At 39.2% G+C, this 21,695-nt stretch overlaps 1 protein-coding gene across 2 annotated transcripts in view; it reads right to left on the bottom strand.

The window, feature by feature from the left end:
• The window catches only part of tenm2a (teneurin transmembrane protein 2a), a 797,630-nt gene that overhangs the window by 93,506 nt on the left and 682,429 nt on the right, over positions 1-21,695 (bottom strand). Inside the window, exons 11-13 of one of the 2 annotated variants that reach the window (XM_060836884.1) lie at positions 10,798-10,998; positions 7,570-7,755; positions 4,444-4,590 (exon numbers count right to left, since the gene is read on the bottom strand). In XM_060836884.1, coding sequence (XP_060692867.1) covers positions 4,444-4,590; positions 7,570-7,755; positions 10,798-10,998 — 534 coding nt within the window. Of the gene's footprint in view, positions 1-4,443; positions 4,591-7,557; positions 7,756-10,797; positions 10,999-21,695 lie in introns of both variants that reach the window. The other variant, XM_060836885.1, reaches the window with a different exon arrangement.

The raw sequence follows: 21,695 nt of genomic DNA on the forward strand, positions 1-21,695 counted from the left end.
AGTGTCTCCGGTGAAGCGCTGGTGGTATGTCAATAAACACATCAATCTAGATCCTATCTAGCTCCCCTTGATATAAATTGGGAAATGACATCATCAACCTTAACAAACCAAGACCTCTAAATAGAGAGGTGGGACATAGCACCAGCACTTCACCAGAGACTCTCACTGATGATGTTATGTAGTAAGGTGCCAAAACATTTGAAATCAAACCTTTAAGCTCAGCGAGCTAACTTACATACTTATCATCAACCTGAGCTATAAATCTTCTCAAGAATCATTAACAGTGATAAGTGTTGTTTTGCATGCTGACATTTGTATTTTGTATATTTTGTATACAGGCAGATCATGCCATACAAAATGCATCAGGATAACAGAACAAAGTGCAGAGTAGCATTACAGCTGCATCGAAGGTGCAGATAGAGAGATCAGAATTAACATTTGAGACTTGTTCAGCATGATAACAGCAGGGAAGAAACTGTTCTTGAATCTATTTGTCCAATTTACATCTTCTACCTGACAGAAGAGGGTGGAAGAGAGTATAACCACGGTGGGAGGGGTCTTTGATTATGTTGGCTGTTTTCCTGAAGCAGTGGGAAGTAGAGTTGGAGTCAATGGATGGAAGGCTGGTTTGTGTGATGCACAGGGCTGTGTTCATGACTCTCTGTAGTTTGTTGTGGTCTTGGGAAGAGCATTTGCCATACCATGCTGTGATGCATCCAAATAGAATTTACATCTTTGGATTGTGTGAGGAAACCGGAGCACCCAGAGGAAACCCACGCAAACATGGGGAGAATGTGCAAATTCCAGACAGAGGCTGGAATAGAACCTGGGTCCCTGGTGCTGTGAGGCAGCAGTGCTAACCACTCAGCCACCGTGCCACCTATTCCAAATCTATTCCTCCAGATTTTGCTTTGAGCAGAGGTGAGATCTATTCTGCCATTCATACCTGCCGTAACATCTCTGCATTTCTCTCCTCTATAATTAATTCCACTTCCTTTACCTTTCACTGTATGATAGCTGTGATCTCTAATTTCCCTCACCTATAGTGCATCTATAAAAATTGGTAAGTGTCCTTGTGGACATTTTTCATCAACCGAGGATTAAACCTTCAAACCTCACTGATGTTGACAGGAGCATCAATTATATGTGACTCATTCCTCTCAGTTCTGCACTCAATTCTCTTCCCTTCCTCCCAGAATGATTTCCCTTCTGCTCACTTTCCATCCCACCAGCTCTGTGTACAAAACATCAAACTCTTCCATTTCCACTACCTCCAACATGCTACCACTACTAAACCCTGTCAATACTCAAGTGGCCATTCTGAGGCAAGATAATGCACTCCTCTAGTACCCTCAACAACGTATCACCCACCCATTCCCTTTCCATGCATCTATAAGAAGTATAACAGTTATCCTTTTACTTTCTTCTTTCACAAAGTCTAATACCTCAAGCAGTTCTATAAAAGCAAATTGTTGCATTTTCAAAGAAGGGTCACACTGGATTTGTAATATTAACTCTGGTTCTGTCTCCATGGATGCTCCCAGAGGTGTTTAGTTTCTCCTGTATTTTCTGTTCTTTTAACTCAAACACTCCTTCCAGCTATAACAGTGATTTACTTGTGGTTCTTTCCATTTGGTTTATGTGTGCTCGCTGGTCACAGTACCACTTCCTCTACACTGGGGAGACTAAACGCAGACAGGGTGACTGCCTTGCGGAACACTTCTGCTCAGTCCACAGTATGACCCCAATCCTTTGCTCCCTTGCCTTTTGAATACACCTTTGTGGTCTCATGTTCACATTTCTGTTCTAGGCTCCTGCCGTGTTCAAACAAAGCCCAAGGCAAGCTCGAGGGACATCCTCTCATATCCTGTTTGGTACTTTACAGTTTTCTGGATTCAACATTGAGTTCAATAACTTCAGAACACCACCACGATTTTGTTTGCAACGCTTCCCTTTTCCTCCCATTGCCACAGTGTATACAGAATCACTACAGAGTCCCTACAGTGTAGAAACAGGCCATTCAGTCCATCAAATCACACCGAACCTCCAAAGAGCAACCCACCCACACCCATTCCCCTACCCGATTACTTGACATTTATCCATGACTAATGCACCTAACCTACACATCCCTGAACACTATGGGCAATTTTAGCATGACCAATTCACCTAACCTACACATCTTTAAATTGTGTGAGGAAACCCATGCAGACACGGGAGAAGGTGCAAATTCCACACAGAGGCTGGAATTGAGCCTGGGTCCCTGGCCCTGTGAGGCAGCAGTGCTAACCACTGAGCCACCGTGCCACCTATTCCAAATCTATTCCTCTAGATTTTGCTTTAAGCAGAGGTGAGATCCATTCTGCCATGCAAACTTGCCATCACTTTTTCAACTCTCTCTCCAGTTCAGAACAGAAGCCATATTGGACTCCGTTTCTCTCTCCAGCACTTTGTTTTATTGCAGATTTCAAGCATCTACATTAGTTTGCATTTGTCTCCAATGATGACTTTGTTCAAAGCAATTCAAAATTCACACAAACCATATAATTTATGGAAATTTATAAAGAAAGCAATTGATGTAGGTAAATTAAACATAAATCTTTAAGTTTCCCACATTAGTAATGAGTATTGGAAAAAAGTATTTGCACAAATCATTAGGCTTATTATTGACCAGCAAGAGTTGGCAATGCTGTGTTTATGAATCAAAGAAATGAACAGATTGAAACAAAAAATGTTGAAATGAATCCTTTTTTTCACAAGTGGAAGTATTTTTTAAAGCAAGCAGTTCCAAGCACATCCCAGTACATCTGAGCTCCAACTTTGAGTCACATTGCTGTCGGGGAGCAGAAACTAGACACTTTTCTATATGTAGGGGCAAGAAATATCACTGGGACCACTCCTGCGCAGTTCTTTCTGTGTAGGGTTTCCAAATCTGCAGGATTGCCTTGGATGGTCAAAAAAACTGCTGCACACTGCTCAGATGAAAAATGGATGGGAAAGTTAAAAATGTTTTGTTGTTTCAATGGAACACTTATACTCATAATTTTTAAAAATATTAGGCATGTGGAAACAGTGCTGTTGACTGAGAGTGAAGTATCATTCAACTGGATAATGAAGAATGTACTTTCTGCTTTCTGTGGAAGGGAGCACCATATGAATGGCCAAAAACATGGAAAATGCTGGAGACAATCGGTCTGGCAGTGACTGTGGAAAATGAAACAGAGTTAATGTTCCAGGTTGAAAATGTTTCCTGATATTTGGGCAAAAAAGAGAATTAAGAATAGAACATGAATAGAAAAATTGGCAGTATTGCAACGGAAGACAGTCATCATCCTTAAACAGTGGAAGTTGAAGGGCCGATTGCTGAGGCCACTTTGTTAAAAGGCTTTCTCTCATGAGAACACACCTTTAATAAACCAACTTCTGGAAACAAATCCTTCAGATTTAGTCAAGGCAGGCTAAAAAGTAAGTATTATAGCTAAGGGAAATGGATTAATGGTGGCAGTGATGAACAAATGTGTTCGAATAAAAAGGGTGGAAATTGCATTTAAAAGTGTGTAAGTCAAAAAATGGATTAAAAGATTAACTCACAGGTCAGGGAATTCACAAGCAAGATAGCTGAGAGCACCATTCTATCAATTACAACTTTGATGGGATGCTGCAACATGGAAGATGATAATGATGGGCTTGAAACAAGGATGGAGATAAGTTTCAAGTGTTTAAAACTATTAATGAAAATGGTTAAAAACAAGCTGTCTCCTTTCAATTGGATCAAAAGCAAATTACTGGAAATCATTATTAATAGACGGAAGAATAAAATCAAATTGATGTGGATGGAGAAGGGATACGAGATGATGGCAAAGGAGATATATGTGGATCATAAAATATTATTATTAAGGGGTGAGTTGTAATGTTTAGCACTGTTGAGAGTTAAAATGAGGGTAGAATGCAACAAAATATGATCTTTGAGTGGAATATTTGATAGTGATTATCTTCAAAAGGAAATCGAGGAGGAACGATGACATGGTACAGAGACAATAGATTAGTAAAGCATGCACTGGAATTCTCCATTTCCATACTCTTTACTTGTTCTCTTGCGATGACAATCCAAACTTAAGACTGGCAATGGCCTAAACAAAATTTTAGAATGTGAGTGTGAGTGCACAACACCTTCATCCTGCACCCATTTCATTGTCCCCAAACTCAATGCCAGAACTCCTTTAATAAACATCTCAGAGCAGTCATGAAATTCTCACATTGAGAAAATGGATGCATAGGTTGGATTGCCTGGGGACCATGATTCAATGTACCATCTGCGTCGTTTTATAAGATGGAATGTATGCCTGACTGCAATTTATCAAGAAGGGTAGAGGGGTTGATAGCATCCTTTCTGCAGCTTATTATACATTTCTCTACCCAATATCAATTTTCCCATCAAAGGCTCACCTCCTTCATTGTCTTTGCCATCCGTACAAGATGTCTCCATTGCAACATTACATCCTGGTCCTCGCCAGCCTGTCTGGCAGACACAATGCCAACTGTTCTGGCTGAGGGTGCATCTCCCATTGCCATTGCACAGATCAGGGCAGCCATCTGTTAGTTTTAAAAAGTAAAGATTAAAAGGAAACATTATCAATGACAATCCGGTTGCAAGAACCAAAGTGCCTATTAGCACTTCTTAATACATTTAAAACCTGAAAACACATTAAGGTTGCAAAGTCTATATGAAGAATTGATTTAAGACTGCCAGTTAGTATTGTATGAATCTAACCTTTAGTTGCTAAAGCTATTCAATGATTTGATGCTAAAAAAGGATAAAGTGTGACTTTCGTACTTATTAAACTAAATCTCCAATGTAATGCCATTTGACTATAAAGTAATCCATATTAGAATGACTGATGATGCAGGCAAACCAATTTTCAAAACTAAAAGGTTGGCTTGTGAACTGAAAGGGAAAATTACGTAGCACTTTCCAAACTTCTTGCCACAGATTAAATTAAGAGTAATTAAATAAAGCTTATTCTTGCCGCTGCTGGACTTGTGCAACTTTGGCTGTGTCAACAATGTTTTGTTAAATTTTTTATTCTGCTCCAGCAGTCTCTTGTTATCTTTCCTCAGTTTAGCAAATTCTGTTGGAGGTGAGGTTTCGAGAGTGGAGAATGCTACCTTGCCCAAGAAAAGTATTCATACTGGTGACTTGAACAACAAATCTGCACAGGTGTGGGTCTGTTCTGTGTGACACAACAGCAGCAAAGAGAAGGGCTAAACGAGCTCACACCTGTCAATTCTGAGAATAAGCATTATGCTCTCATTACTGAATTCATTCTTCAGCAGTCACACTAAACTCAACAGAGCTTAATCTCAGAATTGACATGTGTGAGCTCCTTCAGCCCTTCTCTTTGCTGCTGTTGTGTCACACAGAACAGACCCACACCTGTGCAGACTTGTTTCAATTTCACTGTCATTGTAATGCACTAACACTAAAGATCATATTCATCTCCATGAACTTATTAATCAATCTTTACAACATATATTTTAATGAAGAGAATTCCACTATTTTATTATTTCTTTCCCTAGAGTATTGGTTCCTTTTTTAAAACTTATTAAAAATTGTCCATCTTTAATTGCTCTTTTGAAGTTGGCCACATTTTTGGACAATTGATGTCCATATGCTGTAGGCATAACTACAGTGAGATTAAGGAGGAAATTCAAGGATTTGACCCTTCAACAGTGAAGAATTAGAAATTACTTAGTGTCAGGATGGTGTGTGTGTTTTGAAGGCAATCTTGCAGGTCTCCTTGTTCATCCAGGTGGTAGAATGTTTGTAAGGTGTGTTCCTTCTCATCCCTCCTTAGTGCCTTTTGCTGTATATCTCCATGTCTAAATTAATATTTATCATGATTATCATTTATATGATTTCACTCTTTGTTCTAACATATCTAAACTGTACTTTTCAAGAGGAACCATAATGAACCAAAAGGGAAAATTATGTAGCACTTTCTAAACTTGTCGCCACAGATTAAGAGTAACTAAATAAAGTCATGAAGTCTCTGTGGACCTTTAAAAATGTTGGCCATGATCCAGATGTTTCACCAGTAGGGAGAAGGCACAGGACACGTTTGACACAGATTAAACAAAAATCCTTTGCTTGATTGACAAACAAACTGCTGCAGACTATATAAAAAAAGTAATATTTGGCTATACATTTTAACTTTATTTTTATTTTTGACGTTTCCCCAAAAGTTTTTGTCATATCATTATGAATGCATGGCTGATTTGTAAAAGGTATAATTACAATCATCCACAAGCTTGGCGATACTACTTTCAGTTCCCTCATCGAAGTGATTAATGTTTTGTAAATATCTATGCCCCCAGCATTGATCCCTAAGGCAATACACTAGTTATAGGATATCATCCCTAAAATATCCCCTCATCCCAACTCTCTTTTCTATTATTTAGCCAATCCTGTATCCATGTTAATATGGTACCCCCAACATCATGGCGTCTTATTAAGTAGCCATCTATCTGGTAACCTCTATGTATTGAAAGGCTTTGCGAAATACAAACACATTGCATCTGCCAGTTCCCTTTTTTCTATCCTTCTTGTTACCTCCTCCAAGAACTCTAATAAATTTGTTAAGACTGATTTCTCCTTCATAAAGCCATGCTGACTGATTCTGCTTCCTTCCTCTATATTTTACATTTTCTTAACAATGAGTGGGGAAATTCCCCAGGTCAAGCTACCTGTCTTATTAGTGAAAATCCATCCATCAGCTCCAATGAATTTGCACAGAATTGGAATGATGGTACCATTTAAGTGAACACGGATGAAAACAAACAAACACGGATGAAAACAAACAAACTTGACATTTGTAGCAGCACTGAACAATCTGAAAGAGAGTTGGAAAACTTGAGCATTCTTGTGTTCTTGTTTACTATGTTCGAAAATTTGGTACAAATTTACACCTGGTTCAGAATTGGGTGACTTTTCTCCATGATGTTAAGCTCTAGCATTTAGAGCAGTAAATAAGAGGTGGCTGATAGCAGTGGCTGATTTCTATCAATGAATTATTTTTATTCCTGAGATAAAACACTAGAAAAAGAATCTAATTTTTATCAGGAGAAACAAGAATGCATGAAGAGGAGGGTGAAATAAAAGAAAATAAGGGAAGTATTTGTCACCTGCTATTTTCAAAATTCTTCTTTTGTTAAAGAGTTACATCAGTTTTAGAGGGTGTTTTGGTCTCTCAGAGTCTTTCTTTGAACCCACAATCCATTTCTTCCAATGACAAGGCAGGTAATTAAGAAAGTAATTCCAATGTTCGATAGTGGGCAGACAGGAGTCCTTAAAGTTGACTTGTCCTCTGACCTTGCCATTCATTTCTGATATTGAAACAGCACTCATATTCTCACCTTCCCTTTCCCTCCCATCTTACGCCATTATAGAACTAGGATTATAAACTCACTGTAAGGAAATATACTTAGCAAACATGCAGAGAGCATGATTTAATAAAACTATTAATGTTTATAAAAAATTTGTATTAGAAATGAGCAATCAACCTTGTTCCCTACCAATGGTGCAGTGCTCTCCATTCCAGCCCTCTCGGCATTCACACTTTCCATCTTTGCAGGTCCCATGCTCTGCACAGCGAGGATGACAAACTCTCTGATCACACGCCATACCTGTCCAGCCATCCTCACATCGGCATACACCAGAAATGCAGACACCATGGGTACCACAGTCCACAGAGCACACTTCTGAAGATAGGAAACAGATTTTAAGTGATACAGCAATCAGACTATGCATTATATAGTGAGATATTGGAACTTGAGTTTTTATTAGGTTTAGCAAGTCCTACAAAGGAAAACCTTTCAATCAAAAGTACAAGGCAGATGTGTCACATCATTCATTACTGATTGAGATTCTAAGCTAGTTAAGCTATTTTCTACAGTTGGGTTGAATATTGTCTCCACAGGATCAAACAAGGAAGATAGGAATGTTGAAAGCTAGCCTTTTATCATATCTCTCTGCTTTCTTAACTTCAGTAAAATGTTAGATTAACCTGAAAACTTTATTGAAAATTTCTGCCAGTTACTGCATAAATACACCTTTGGCTGTAGGGGAAGCAGGAGTGTGTTAACTAAAATGAAATATAGGACTTACTGCTTTCTGGATCTGATTTTGCTAACTGTAATTTAAAATTTCAGGCACCAATGACATCTGCAGAGTTTACTTTAAATATTTAGATTAGGTTTCAATGGTGTCACTGGGGCCTGATGTACTACTTTCACCTGAGGCTTGAGTAGGGGGAGCAGAAGAAGCTTTTAGACCAGGTGAACCTGCTTGGACCAACCATCAAAACGTTTTCTGAAGTTTCCTTGTTGTTCAGGAGCAGGATGATTTTTTTGGTTTCTGCCTGCTCTGTGCCAGTCTTATTCCTATTTCCCAGAAAATGTACCTAATTCTGGAGCTCGAACCTACAGTGTTCCTATGTGGTTCAAGTTTAGCAGCTGGGAAGTTGCTTCCTGCTAGTTCTGTAGCTATTTTGGTTGGAAAGTCAGCAAGTGATCATGAAAATCGACTGAATCAGCCAACATTCACAGCTGGATGGCCACAGCACTTGCGTTACTACATGTTTGCTAGGTGGTTAAAATTGAGTGTAAATCTGATTTCTAAAAAGTCTCATACCAAACACACCACAGTCTAATCATTTCATAGAATCCCTACAGCATTTACCAGGCCCTTCAAGTCCACACTGACCTTCCAAAGAGTACCCAAACCAAACCAATTCCTTTACATTTAACATAACCTGCACATGCCTGAACTCTACGCAATTTAGCATCACCAATTCACCTAACCTGCACATCTTTGGATTATGAGAGGGAACCCATACAGACACAGGGAGAATGTACAAACTTCACACAGACAGTGACCATTATCTGGAATCGGACTTGGGTCTCTGGCACTGTGAGGCTGCAGTGCTAATCACTGAGCCCCTGAGCCACCCAAATCAATTGTTCGTTAGTTCAGCAAACAAATCAAAATTAACACAACAAAAGGAAAAATTTTAAAATAAGTACAAAGTCAATCTTACATTTCACTTTTAAATACAAAATAATTCCCTTTAATTTGAAAAGTTCAATTCTTTCTGCAAATGCAGTTATAGGTCTTAGAAATTTCCCTTATGTTGTCCACTTGCCTTATATGATAATCGTTCTTTGCCTTTCCAATTTCTGTTGTTCCTTCCATTCTAGACATTTAGCATTTCTTTGGAGAGACGAACGGTGTTAATGGTTTGAGTCTGGTATGTTATATCGGTCTTGAAACATGAACTCTGTTTTTCTCTCCACAGACTTGCTGAGTTTCTCCAGCATTCTCTGTGTTTGTTTCAGATCTTCAGCAACCGCAGTATTTTGATTGTATTCTGTCATATTTCTTGTTTATTTCTTAAACATTTGTCGCGTGACTCATTGTTAAGCCCTATTGTTGTTTATTTATAAGAGGAATATACTGAGGGGGTAGATGAAGTGAGAGATTTTGGCATGCAAGTGCATAGGTTTCTAAAAGTAGCAGTATCGATAGATAAGATTATAAAGATGGCATATGGAATGGTTTCCTTCATTGGCAGAGCTATAGAATACAAAATTAGGGATATAATGATGAAATTGAATAAGACACTGGTGAGGCCACAACTGGATTATTACGACCAGTTCCAGTCAGCACACTACAGGAGGGGCATAATTGCTCTAGAGATCATGCAGAAAAGATTTACTGGAATGTTGCCAGAGCTGCAGAATTAGACCTTCGAGGTGAAATTGGAGAGGTTGACGTTATGTTCCTTGTAACAGGCAATGCTGAGAGGCGGCATAATTGAGGTATACAAAATTGTGAAGGATAGTGATAGAGTACACAGAAGGAACATATTTCTCTTGGGAGAGAGCTCAAACTCCAGAGGTCATAGGCTCAAGCTAAGTGGCAGACGGATTTGAGGGGACATCAGGAAGAACTTCCTTAATGAAAAAGGTGGCAGATGTCTGGAATTTGCTGCCTGAGTTGGTGCTGGCGGAAGACATTCTAAACTCTTTTTAAAAATACCTGGATCTGCACCTTTAGTGCTGTAAGCTGTAGGGCTATGGGACATGTGCAGGGAGATGGGATTAGAAATGGCAGCTGGATATCGATTTTGGCATGACCAAGATGTGCTTATTGTAGTTTTATGGTTATCCATGGAACTTCTCGCTGTCTTTGATATGCCTCTTTATTTCTTAGCTGGAATGTATTTACCTCATATTGTATTCATTCTACATTTGAATATGTCCCATGGCCATCCTGTCATTTGATTTGCCATTTTTCTCAATCAGTTATTCTAGTTCAAATCACATGTTGTGCTACAGTGTTTGGCTTACTGCCATTCCAAGACCTTTAGTTTAGGCTCCTTATTCTCTTCACTGAAGAACTTAAAGCGACATATCCCAAGTGTTTCATTACCGAGTAGCATAAGGAACACTGTGCCTTCCCTTGTTTGACATGCAGCACATTGACTAGGAACTCCTCCCTCATAATTATAATTCAGGTCATACTAAAACAAAACTCTCTAAAGTCAGAAAAAAAATCAATTAATTTAAAACAAATTTTAATGCTTCTAACAAAGTAATGGCAGGAGGAATTTCAGATGATTGTATTCATAGGGGAGAAACCCTGCAGTCTCATTATGGAATTAAGGTGTAGATTGAATGGAACTTAGGTACAGCCATCATTTTACTGATTAGTCATGCAGAGAATTAACTGCTTTATCTTACCAACTGAGCAGTCTGGGCCTATCCAGCTTGGGTCACAGCTACAGAGGCCTGTTTCTGGAATGTAGGTGCCATGTCCTGTACACTGATCTGGGCACTGAGCTCTAGGGATTTCACAATTTAATCCACCCCAACCTGGACTACAGTGACAGTCCCCTTGGGCACACACTCCATGATTTGAGCATGTTGGATCCAAACAGTCCACTGCAAGATATCAAGAGAGATGAAAATCATGGAAAACTGCAGATGCTGTGAGGAAATTTCAATTTTACACATTTTAACTTAGACAGTTTAAAGTTCACTTGATATTTTACAAATTCAAATTCCAGTGATTACACAAAAGTTTCAATGATTGAGCAATGGCTTATTCTAACCATAGCAACTAAATGAGATAGTTAATCACAAATTAGACGTTAATAAATTAGTTAATTACTTAAATATCTTGAACAGAGCATCGTGGTCTTCAAAAAGGTGAATTTAATTGGTTATACCTGGCTGGTGTCAACTGTGGCTGAGTTGGCAGTCGGAAGATTATAGCTTCAAGTCCCATCACAAAACTCAAGCACAAACATCAAACACTTGAAGAAGCCCAAATGGATTATCCCTAATGTCCTGTCCAATATTTATGTCTCTAGCAACATCACCAGATACAGATTATCTAGCCATGATCTCATAATTGTAGTATATTGCTGCATGAAAATTGGCTGATTTTTTTTAATAGGGAAAAAGTGAGGACTGCAGATGCTGGAGATCAGAGTCAAAGAATGTGGTGCTGGAAAAGCACAGCCAGTCAGGCAGCATCTGAGGAGTAGGAGAGTCGATGTTTTGAGCATAAGCTCTTCACCAGGAATGAGGGGGTGGCCCAAGGGAACTGAGAGATAAATGGGAGGGGGGCTTGGGAGAAGGTAGCAAAGAATACAATAGGTGAATGGGGGTTGGGATGGAGGTGATAGGTCAGAGGGGAGGGTGGGAAGAGAGATTGGCAGGTAGGGCAGATCATGAAGACAGTGCTGAGCTGGAAGGTTGGAACTGGGGTAAGGTGGGGGGAGGGGAATGAGGAAACTGGTGCAATCCTCATTTATCCTGTGTAGTTGGAGGATCCCAAGGAGGAAGATGAGGCATTCTTGGGTGGCTAGAGTTTGGCGCTGGAGGAGGCTCACGACTTGCATGTCCTTGGTGGGGTGGGAGAGGGAATTAAATAATTCAGCCACAGGGCAGTAGGGTTGTTTAGAGTGGTTGTCCAAGAGATGTTCTCTGAAAAGTTCTGCAAGTGGGCATCCAGTCTTCCCAATGTAGAGTAGACCACATTGAGAGCAACAGATACAGTAGAATGAATCCAACAGAATCCTGTACTTCAACACACATCATTTTTGTGTCCACTGCTCTAGATGTGATGTCGTCGACATTGGGGAGACAGGATGCCAACTTTCGGAATGTTTCAGAGAACATCTCTGCGACACCTGCATTAAACAACCCCACCGCCCTGTGGCTGAACACTTTAACTGCCCCTCCCACTCTGCCAAGGACATCCAAGTCCTGGGCTCATCCACTGCCAAACTCTAGCCACCCGACGCCCGGAAGAAGAACATCTCATTTTCCACCTTGGGACCCTCCAACCACATCGGATCAATGTGGATTTCACCAGTTTCCTCATTTCCCCATCCCTCACCATATCCCAGATCCAACCTTCCAACTTAGCACCACCCACTTGAACTATCCTAACTGTCCATCATCCTTCCCACCTATCCACTCCACCGTCCTTTCGTCCTGTCACCATTACCCCCACCTTCATCTACCTATCGCATTCCCAGCTACTTTTTCCCCAGATCCACCCCCCCTCCCATTTATCTCTCAGCCCCCTTGGGCCACAAGCCTCATTCCTGATTAAGGGTTTATGCTCGAAACGTTGACTCTCCTGCTCCCTGGATGTTGCCTAACCGACTATGCTTTTCAAGCACCACATTCTTCGACTGCTTTTTTTTCATATTAAAACGCAACTGTCCTTCAAAAGTATTAAATTGACTGTAAGTCCTTTCAACTTCACTGCTCGTGAAAATTGTTATATAAATGTCAGTTTTTTAAAAGATCTGTGTATTTGTTTCTTTTCTCGAATAGTTTGCCAACCTGCATTGATATAGCATTCAATATAGAAAATGTTCCACACACTTAATACAGCAGAAATAGACAATAAGTAATACAAATGAAGAAAACAATTATTGAATAAGTAGTTGTCACTGGAACCTTCTCAATGTGAGATCAAGAATAGTGCAGAGGAGTTTAGAAGAGAATTGAAAAGATAGGTTGTGATGATTACAGATTCTGCCATCAAAACTAAAATAGATGAATATGTAGGAAATTGTAACACCAAAAGAGATTTCCAAAAGGTGAGTGAAGAAAATGAAATGACCTGTAAATGAGAGTGAGATTATGAATTTGATACATTGGAACACATAGAAGACACAGGTTTAAAACAAAAAGGGGAAAGTTTAAAGATGATGTGAGAGGCAACTTTTTACACATAGGGTGATTAGTGTCTAGACTGCATTGCCAGACCAGTTAGTAGAAGCAGGTATGAAGCAACATTTAGAAGACATCTTGACAGATATATGAATAGACAAGGTGTAGAGGGACACAAACTGTGTAGAGGCAATAGGTTTTTAGTTTAGAAAGGCACCATGTGTTGGTGCAGTCCTGATGGACTGAAGGGCCTGTTCCTGTGCTATACTATACTTTGAAATAAGAGACAATGAAGATTGGTATGAATTGATAATATGGGAGAACAGGTTTAGTGAGGGATATGTGAAGTTTTGAATGAATTGGAAATTGTATTGGGTGGACATCCATGAGGAAATTATTGGGCAAATTAAATTTGGCAATATTTGAAAATAGAGGTAAGGCATGTGAGCGAGAATGGGGATTCTTTGGATACAGAAGCAGATCAGTGAATTCAATTTTTAGAATTCCTCAGTTTCTCTTTGCAAGGCAATAGTCTTCATATTATCACCTGCATAAACTGTTTGAGTAAGATCACACTGCACCTTCAAAAACAAAGGTTTAATTGAACAGTCTGCAAAACTTATGTGATGAAATTTGGATTTAATTGATTAAACAAATGAAATTTAAAGCAAAGAACTGAATTCCTTTCTGGAAGGAGTTACAGAGAACTAATATTAAGTCCTCTGCCTTTTTTGAACATTAAGCATTTTTTGAATAGTAAGCAGCAATGACATAATTGAAGAACTGGCTGGGAGGCATTACTGAGCAAATCATATGCAGTTAACCAAAATGATGACTATGAGTGAAATCCCATTGTGACTGAAATAGTGTTCCAATATTCATCCAGCTATTATTTGACCATAGATTGTCACAGTGTAGCTGTATTTGTTACATGGAAAATTCTCTTGCATGACATATTATGAAGAGGACATTGCCCCTTAAATTTACTTTGTGAATATTCTGCATGATCTCACAGGTTAGGGAAACTGTGGTTAGATCAAAGTTACCAATACTGGGTCTCAAAATAAAATTTTGAGCTATTGGCCCAGTGTGACAACTTTTTGTTTCCTACAACAGTCCTTTGGCTTTTCTGGGTGGGAATGTCAATTTAGAGTCAAACTAAGGGCCGAAGGGCCTGTTTCCACACTGTAAATCTAATCTAATCTAATCTAAGCACTTGTTTAAAAGAACCGAATAACAAACAAAGGAAAATTTCAATTGCAAGCGTTGGCTGGCTTTGAACTTGGGTATTAAAGATGAGAAACCACCTTCTTCAATTGAAATTTATTCTTGGAAGAAGGCGAGATCTAACTGGCTATATCCCTGCTCCTGTCACTTGCTGTAGCAAAGGATACTGTTGAATTGAATTTGTGGTTAAAAGGTTCCAAATGCCAAGGTTCCTTGCAAATAACATTCTTTATCCAAGACTAAGTAATTCAAACATGTCAAAATAAAGCACTCAAAGGGGTGTTTGGCTTTAGGAAGTCTTGTTTTCAGTGAATATTCACAACTTTCTGTCAGCATAAAGCTATTACCACTGACATCTCATCTTTTACTGGAAGGAATATTTTGGAGGTATTATCAAAATTTCAAATGTCACTGTGCATGAATAATCACTCTTATTTACGTTAGGTACTGACTCTAAAGAAAATTTTATGGCCAATTGAATTTTATTTAATAACCATCAATATGGTATGAAAAACTGGCAATCAACATTAGTGCATATATCTGTAAGTCAAGTGTCACAGAGGGCAATCATCTCTGATTCTGAGTCAGATGTTTTGGGATTAAGTCCCTTTCCTGGAGTTCTTGTCCAAGGAAAGTGTGGTCATAATGCAGCCAATAATAACTGAGTATTAACTAGTAAATCCTTCCAACAAATGCCAATGGCAGGCAGTAAGATGGGGAGGCATTCATGTGATGGAAAGAAAGTGAAACCTCTGCCATCTTTATTGATAGTTTTAGCCCACAACATCTATGTAAAAGAGAGTGTTGATACTGCAGTGTGGACTAATTGGACGTCTTGAAAAAAACAAAGAACAAAAAATGATAAAACAGCGCAGGAACAGGCCCTATGGCCCTCTAAACCTGTGCTGACATATTTTGCCTTCCGTACTAAAACAGTCTTCAGTTACAGGATCCATATCGCTCTATTCTCTTCATATTTATGTATTCATCCATATGTTTCTTGAATGCTTCTATTGTGTCTGCTTCTACCACCTCCTCTGGCAGCAGGTTCCATGCACCCATCAAGCCTTTGTGTGAAAAACTTGCTTCATACATCTCTTTTAAACTTCTCCCCTGCACCTTGAACCTATGTCCTCTAGTAATTGACTCCTCCAACCTGGGAAATAGCCTCATATTTTCCACTCTATCCATGCCATCCATCATCTTATAAACTTGTTTCAGGCTCAGTTGCCTGAATGGTCAGTGTGGATCAACAGCATGGAGTTCGATCCCCATTCTGGCTGGGGTGGATCTGGCTCCTTGCGCCTTCTATTGTGGTGGTCGTAATGCAGTGGTAAGGAAACCCCGCCCCGCCCCGCCCCCCATCTCCCCACTTCAGGCATAGAACACGATAACGTGGTGCTGAAATTCCAGTTTAAATAGAGAACAGGCTTTGTTGTGGGAGGTCTATACATATTATCGATAATATGCTTGACAAATATTCATTACTGCAATGTTTTCTGTCAGCTTAAACATTTAGATACTGGTGTAATTACTCCCTTATGAGTTCACAGACAGGTAACAGAACCTTACATTTGGACAGCTCTGCACCTAGGTGTTCCAGAAAATGAACTCAGAGATCAAAAGTCTCCCAGTTGGAAAAAGAATCATGATCAAAGGACAATGATACATACATTGTTTGATAACTTTCACCTGGAAACTGAACATTTCCCTGCTTAAGAATCAAGGAAGTAGATTCTAATGAAGCCAAGATTTGGCCAAGTTGAAGAGTACAGTTTGCATTAATTTTTTGTTAATGTAATCTCTCTTTTTCGCCAATCTCAAGATACTGCACTTGTTTATGTTTTTCTGAATGTACAGATCAATGGACCTTTTTTCTGTCTGTAAATTCTGCAACTGCCTACCTGTGATCACATTGAAAATTAGCATGCAAAGAGTTACACAAAGAATGGCATAAAGATCTTGGTAGATGGTGGAAAAGGGAGAGGAGGAATCATGATATTTGTTGCAATTATGAAGTAAGTTTTTGGGATTGTGTCGTTGATTTGGGGCCAAGCAAAGGAAGCTACGTGACCTGTTCTGATGTCTGCCTGTCAATACACGTGTCCTGTGAAAGAGAAGTGTGGTGTTCATGTTTGGAGACAGAGAAGGCAGCAGTTGTGCCTTCAGTCATAAGGCTGGTAGTTTCCAAAGTCTTGAGAATGTCAGGTTCAGATTTAATCTGTCCACTTGATTCCAGGAAATGATAGAGTCGGAATCCAACCAATAGTTAATAGCATTTCTTACTTGAGTAGAAGGCCTATAAGATTGGTGTTGTCATGCAAATAAGTTTTGAGAAGGAAATGGTGCAGAGGAAGCCATTGTCAGACTGGGTTATAGGTTTGCATAAAATGTCACTGAATGTCCCAAAGGAAACGTTTATCCATCTGACCTCAAAGAGAGAATAGCCTAGAGCTGAATGTCTTTGCACAGAAATGTATGAAGGAACCTGTACTCCCATTGAAAAGATTAAATTTATTTGGAGTTAAAACTAGACTGACACGCAAGAATCTCTGGGAAAGCTCTCACTGTGAAGGACAGATCCTGGACAAAAGGTTACTAAGCTGGGAAAGGAAAAGAATGCAAATAAAGCTCTGGGACCCAAATATCAATTTGGACAGATTCTGGGAGAATTGAATGCTTACTTAAAGAACAAGTATAACATATACCCGTAAAGCACTGCTCCATACTTCAAAACATGCGAGCATAGTGTTTATTTAATAGTTGTCTTCATCTTTTTATTACAATAAAAGTCTTAAAATGTGCAACCACAACATGTCTTGCTTTTCAACTATTACAAAAAGTGCAAATTTCTCTTTTAAATGTTTTCAGCTTCTACGGGGATTGTGACAATGCGAATGCAGATGTCCTGATTGAACCATAATCCAGGAGTCAGCCTTTTTTTGTTGAAGTGCAGTATAAGAATTTAAGTTTGTAACCCTGCTCATGATTCTTTTTCATATAATTAGATGGCAGAAACCATGACTGTCAAACAAAAAAAAAATGCCTTCACTGTTCAGAGAGAGTATTTGGCTCAGTAATACTTGAGCTTGGTTTATGCAGCATATAAGTGCGAACTACAATTATCAAATCTTGTGTCATCGCTACACAAGGCAAATATTATAAACAACTTAAATATGATAAACAGAATGTTCAGAGCTTGAATGTTACTTTGTGAGCTTTCTTTTCACTGATCGGCTATCTCCAATTCCATTTCCTTAAAGCCCTACAGCTTGGAGCTGCATACAAATCAGCTGAGTCCATTCTTTTTAGAAATACAGATCAATAAAATCATTTCCATCCTTTAATAAAATTTCTGATGTATTTGCAGCAGTTTATTCTTATCACTTTGGCTGTTAAACCATCAAATCTCATATTTTAAGAAGGCTTGGGCAGAATTCCCTGGGGAGAAGACATAGATTTTGGATTTTACTAGGTTTTCAATTTCGATTTAGCTGAATCAGTTGTTCTTGTATTGATTAATGTCACAGACAGAGCAATGCTGGAATGTATTAGTGAATTAATGCTGCAACTAAAAAGAAGAAACAAAATGAATTCATTCATAATTCTGCTGGAAAAATATTTCATTCTAAAATGTGGAATGAACGTTTTACAAAAAAGGAGCTCTGCCGGCAAACAATCACACTTTCCCACACATTCAAATTTGGAGGACAACAGAGTGTTTTTGTTTAATATGTGGCAGGATTAAAAGGATATTAGTGACACCAGAGGGAGCTTCTGGGCAGACTCTGTTCCAAGAACAGCAGTCACAGAAGAATCTGTCACCAACTTACTATTCTGTTTATTGCAGCAAGTTTTAGTGGAAACGACATGAAATCTTTGTCCTCCACTTTATTCCTTTTTCCTCATCCTACCTAAAGAACACAGAATATACGACCCTGATTTCCCTGATAGTAATAGCTGAAAAATGGCCATTTTTGTGGAGACACTACAGCTGTCTACAACGAAGACCGATTCTGCGTCAAGATTAGAGCGGTGCTGGAAAAGCACAGCAGGTCAGGCAGCATCCGAGGAGCAGCACCATTCCTGATAAAGGCCTGAAACATCAATTTTCCTGCTCCTCGGACGCTGCCTGACCTGCTGTGCTTTTCCAGCACCACTCTAATCCAGCATCTGCAGTGCCCACTTTCGCCTAGAAGACCAATTCTGTCCTTGCTTCAGTATAATTCTGGTAAGGGTCAAAAGATAGCCAATTGGAAATACAACTCTGCTTAAATTTTCTGCTCATCATTCCAGCTTTGCTGCTGTCTCAACCATGCTATCAGTTCGCTCAGCCCATGTCTTTTCAAACACATCAACACAAAGATGAAACCTGGGACTCTGGTTTGTAATGGCGCAAAAAAATTATGCACAGGGTTAAAATGAACAGCTAATGTGATAAAGTCAGTCCTGACTAGCTTGACGGGATAAACATTATCTCCAACACACCTAGAAAGGAAACAAATCCACTGTTCAGATTTCAAAAGTCACCTTCTCAGACCTTTACGGCATCTTAAAATGTAACAACAAATCACAGGATAGAAATTTCAGCCACCGACTTTATATCAGCTGTGGATCATGGGGACGAATTTCGCTTATGGCGCTTTTTTTGGTGAGCGAGCAACTGTATTCATTTGGAATTTCTATCAATCCAGATTTAATAGAGTTATCATCTCCAGTGAGGCTAAATTAACCTGCCATAATGCATCTGAAATATTATTGTTTTCTGCAGCTCAGACCTAGTGAGCAGCAACATGGAGACTGAACACAATGTTGAGAATTTGAGAGCAAGTTAAATGACAATTTTTTTCCATATTATAGTTCCCAATAATGCTGAACCTGAGTTACTGAAATATGACAAAATTGTTGAGGCATGATATACGCAAAGTAAAACACAGTTTGGACTGTGTGAGCAGTAAAATAGCAAATGATTCATACGTCATCTGAACAGTTAACTTGCAGTGTATGGATAATTAAAATACTGCTGCTTTTAGAAGAAAATCTGTCCTCTCCATAACAATACATACCTGTCAGAAATGAATGTATAATGATGTCAACAGATTTTTGTTACCAGTGCCAAGTGTGATATTGGACAGAAATGCAATGAAGTGTCTTGTAAACAAACCAAATACAAAGAGATCAAGTGTTTTTTGATGTAGCCAGAGAGAATAAAGATTGAGGAGTGTGTCACAAGGAGGATAAGAGAGCTAGCAGTGTGTTTACTCAGGATAACACATAGCAGATGGTGTACTTGTACAGGAAAAGAATGTAGTTTGCTGTGTCTGTGCACAGAAGATCATATAGCTAACCAGATATAGGATAACACACAGCCAATATTATCTTCAATGCACACAACCAATGCTGTTTTAAGACAAGTTAACACAAAGGTAATAACGCAATTTTTAAGGAATTTTAAATTTTAATTTTAAAATTAAAATTTTAAAGGAATTCAAATGAAAAAGGAAACCATGGACTGAAGCTTGAGCTTTTCTGGCTGTCAGTTCCATCAAGGTACTAGAAGAGCTTCTTGCTGTAAGGCCTAGTCAGGTCTCTCACCATATCCCATTAATTTTACTCATGAACTACTTTCCTCACCCTTATGGTGCCCTTCTCATCTGATTCTGTCTCCTTTCTACCACTGACTATACCCATAACAATTTGCCACTGTTGAGATGGTCTCGAATGGACTGACATCGCTGGTGGCAGTGTGATCTTTAAAAGTCACTGAGCTGCCAGACAATCATCGTCAATCCAGAGCATCCTGGCACAGTTCTTGGTATTTGTCCTGAACATGGCAGAGAAGTGAAAACTGGCATCCCACTTTGAGGGCAGGGATCCAGAGGTAGATGGGGAAGTGCACAGGCACCATCCCAGAACCAAGAGCTGAAGCCATGGTACCAGGCTGTGACAGCCACGTCTGACGTTACCACCTGGGTCCAGCCATCTGGAGCAATGCACTGCAGTGTAGGAAGAAGCCTCAGCCATTCCAATGGAAAATTGTTGGAAATGTTTTGGAACAGGCATCAGTCTGATAGGAAGACCATCTGAGGAATTTTACAGGCTCTCCGACCTGCAAAACCATCAGTGGGGAACATTAAAAATCGGCCCAATAGTTACTCTGTTATATTTCTATTCATTGCAACGAAGTTCTGCCAAGTTCCTTGTGGAGTTTCTATTATCAGGTGTTACACTTCCTGCGTTTTTTTATTTGGCATTTCATCACTCAGCTTTACTGTGAGCCTAGTTTCACTGTTCACAGCCATCCACATACAGACGACTTGTGCTTGACATGAAACTTGACCTTTTATTGCCACAACCTGCCTCACTTCCAATTATTTTGATGTGGCACTAGCAAGGATGATTGATTAACTGAGGATGTACTTTATTGATTTAAAGAAACCAGCCTGAACATTGGTATTAAACAATGTCTAATATGGACCAGAAGCACTCTTATCAATGCACCACAGCAACACTCCATGACTCAAAGTGCATCGATTTGTCTCACTAAAGGAGATATTCCCAAAACTTTCAATTTTGTAACTTCCAGTATTAAAGGAAAGAAAATCAGATTACAACCAATCAAGCACAAGTATTAGAGAATAAATGATAGATCGTAGTATGACAGACCAATACTTCTTCCAGTGACTGTACAAACTAGGTATTGGATGGCTTTTTTTCACAATGTATGAATATTTTCTACAGTCAGTATGTGAACCTGTTAGCTGATGAGTGTCAGTGTGACATGCTAACATGTCAGATATGCTGTACGAGTCAGATTGCTACTGTGTTAATGGGTCACTTTATGTAGCAGCCTGTCAGCCATTTATACAAACACAATAGCCACCACAATATGAACGACAATTAACTTGAACAGGAGACCATGAAATGTAAACTCTCTCCATGTCATTAGCTACACTCCAATAGTAACTACACTTTAGAATTGCATTACTGGCTATAAAATGCTTTGGGATGTTCTGAGATTGTGAAAGATGTGATATAAATGTAGGAATTAATTTTGTTTGCTTTTTAGTAGTGGACCAAAGAAGACAAATTATGAAAAACAGAAGTCAGTTGTTTCTTTTAGGGATTACACCATCAAAAAAAAACATGAAACTGGGATCCAAGAAATGTATAGGGCACAACATAAAGAGGTTTGTGCATAAGCCTATGATTGACCA

This window comes from Hemiscyllium ocellatum, chromosome 16, assembly GCF_020745735.1.
Source record: "Hemiscyllium ocellatum isolate sHemOce1 chromosome 16, sHemOce1.pat.X.cur, whole genome shotgun sequence".
Classification (NCBI taxonomy): domain Eukaryota; kingdom Metazoa; phylum Chordata; class Chondrichthyes; order Orectolobiformes; family Hemiscylliidae; genus Hemiscyllium; species Hemiscyllium ocellatum.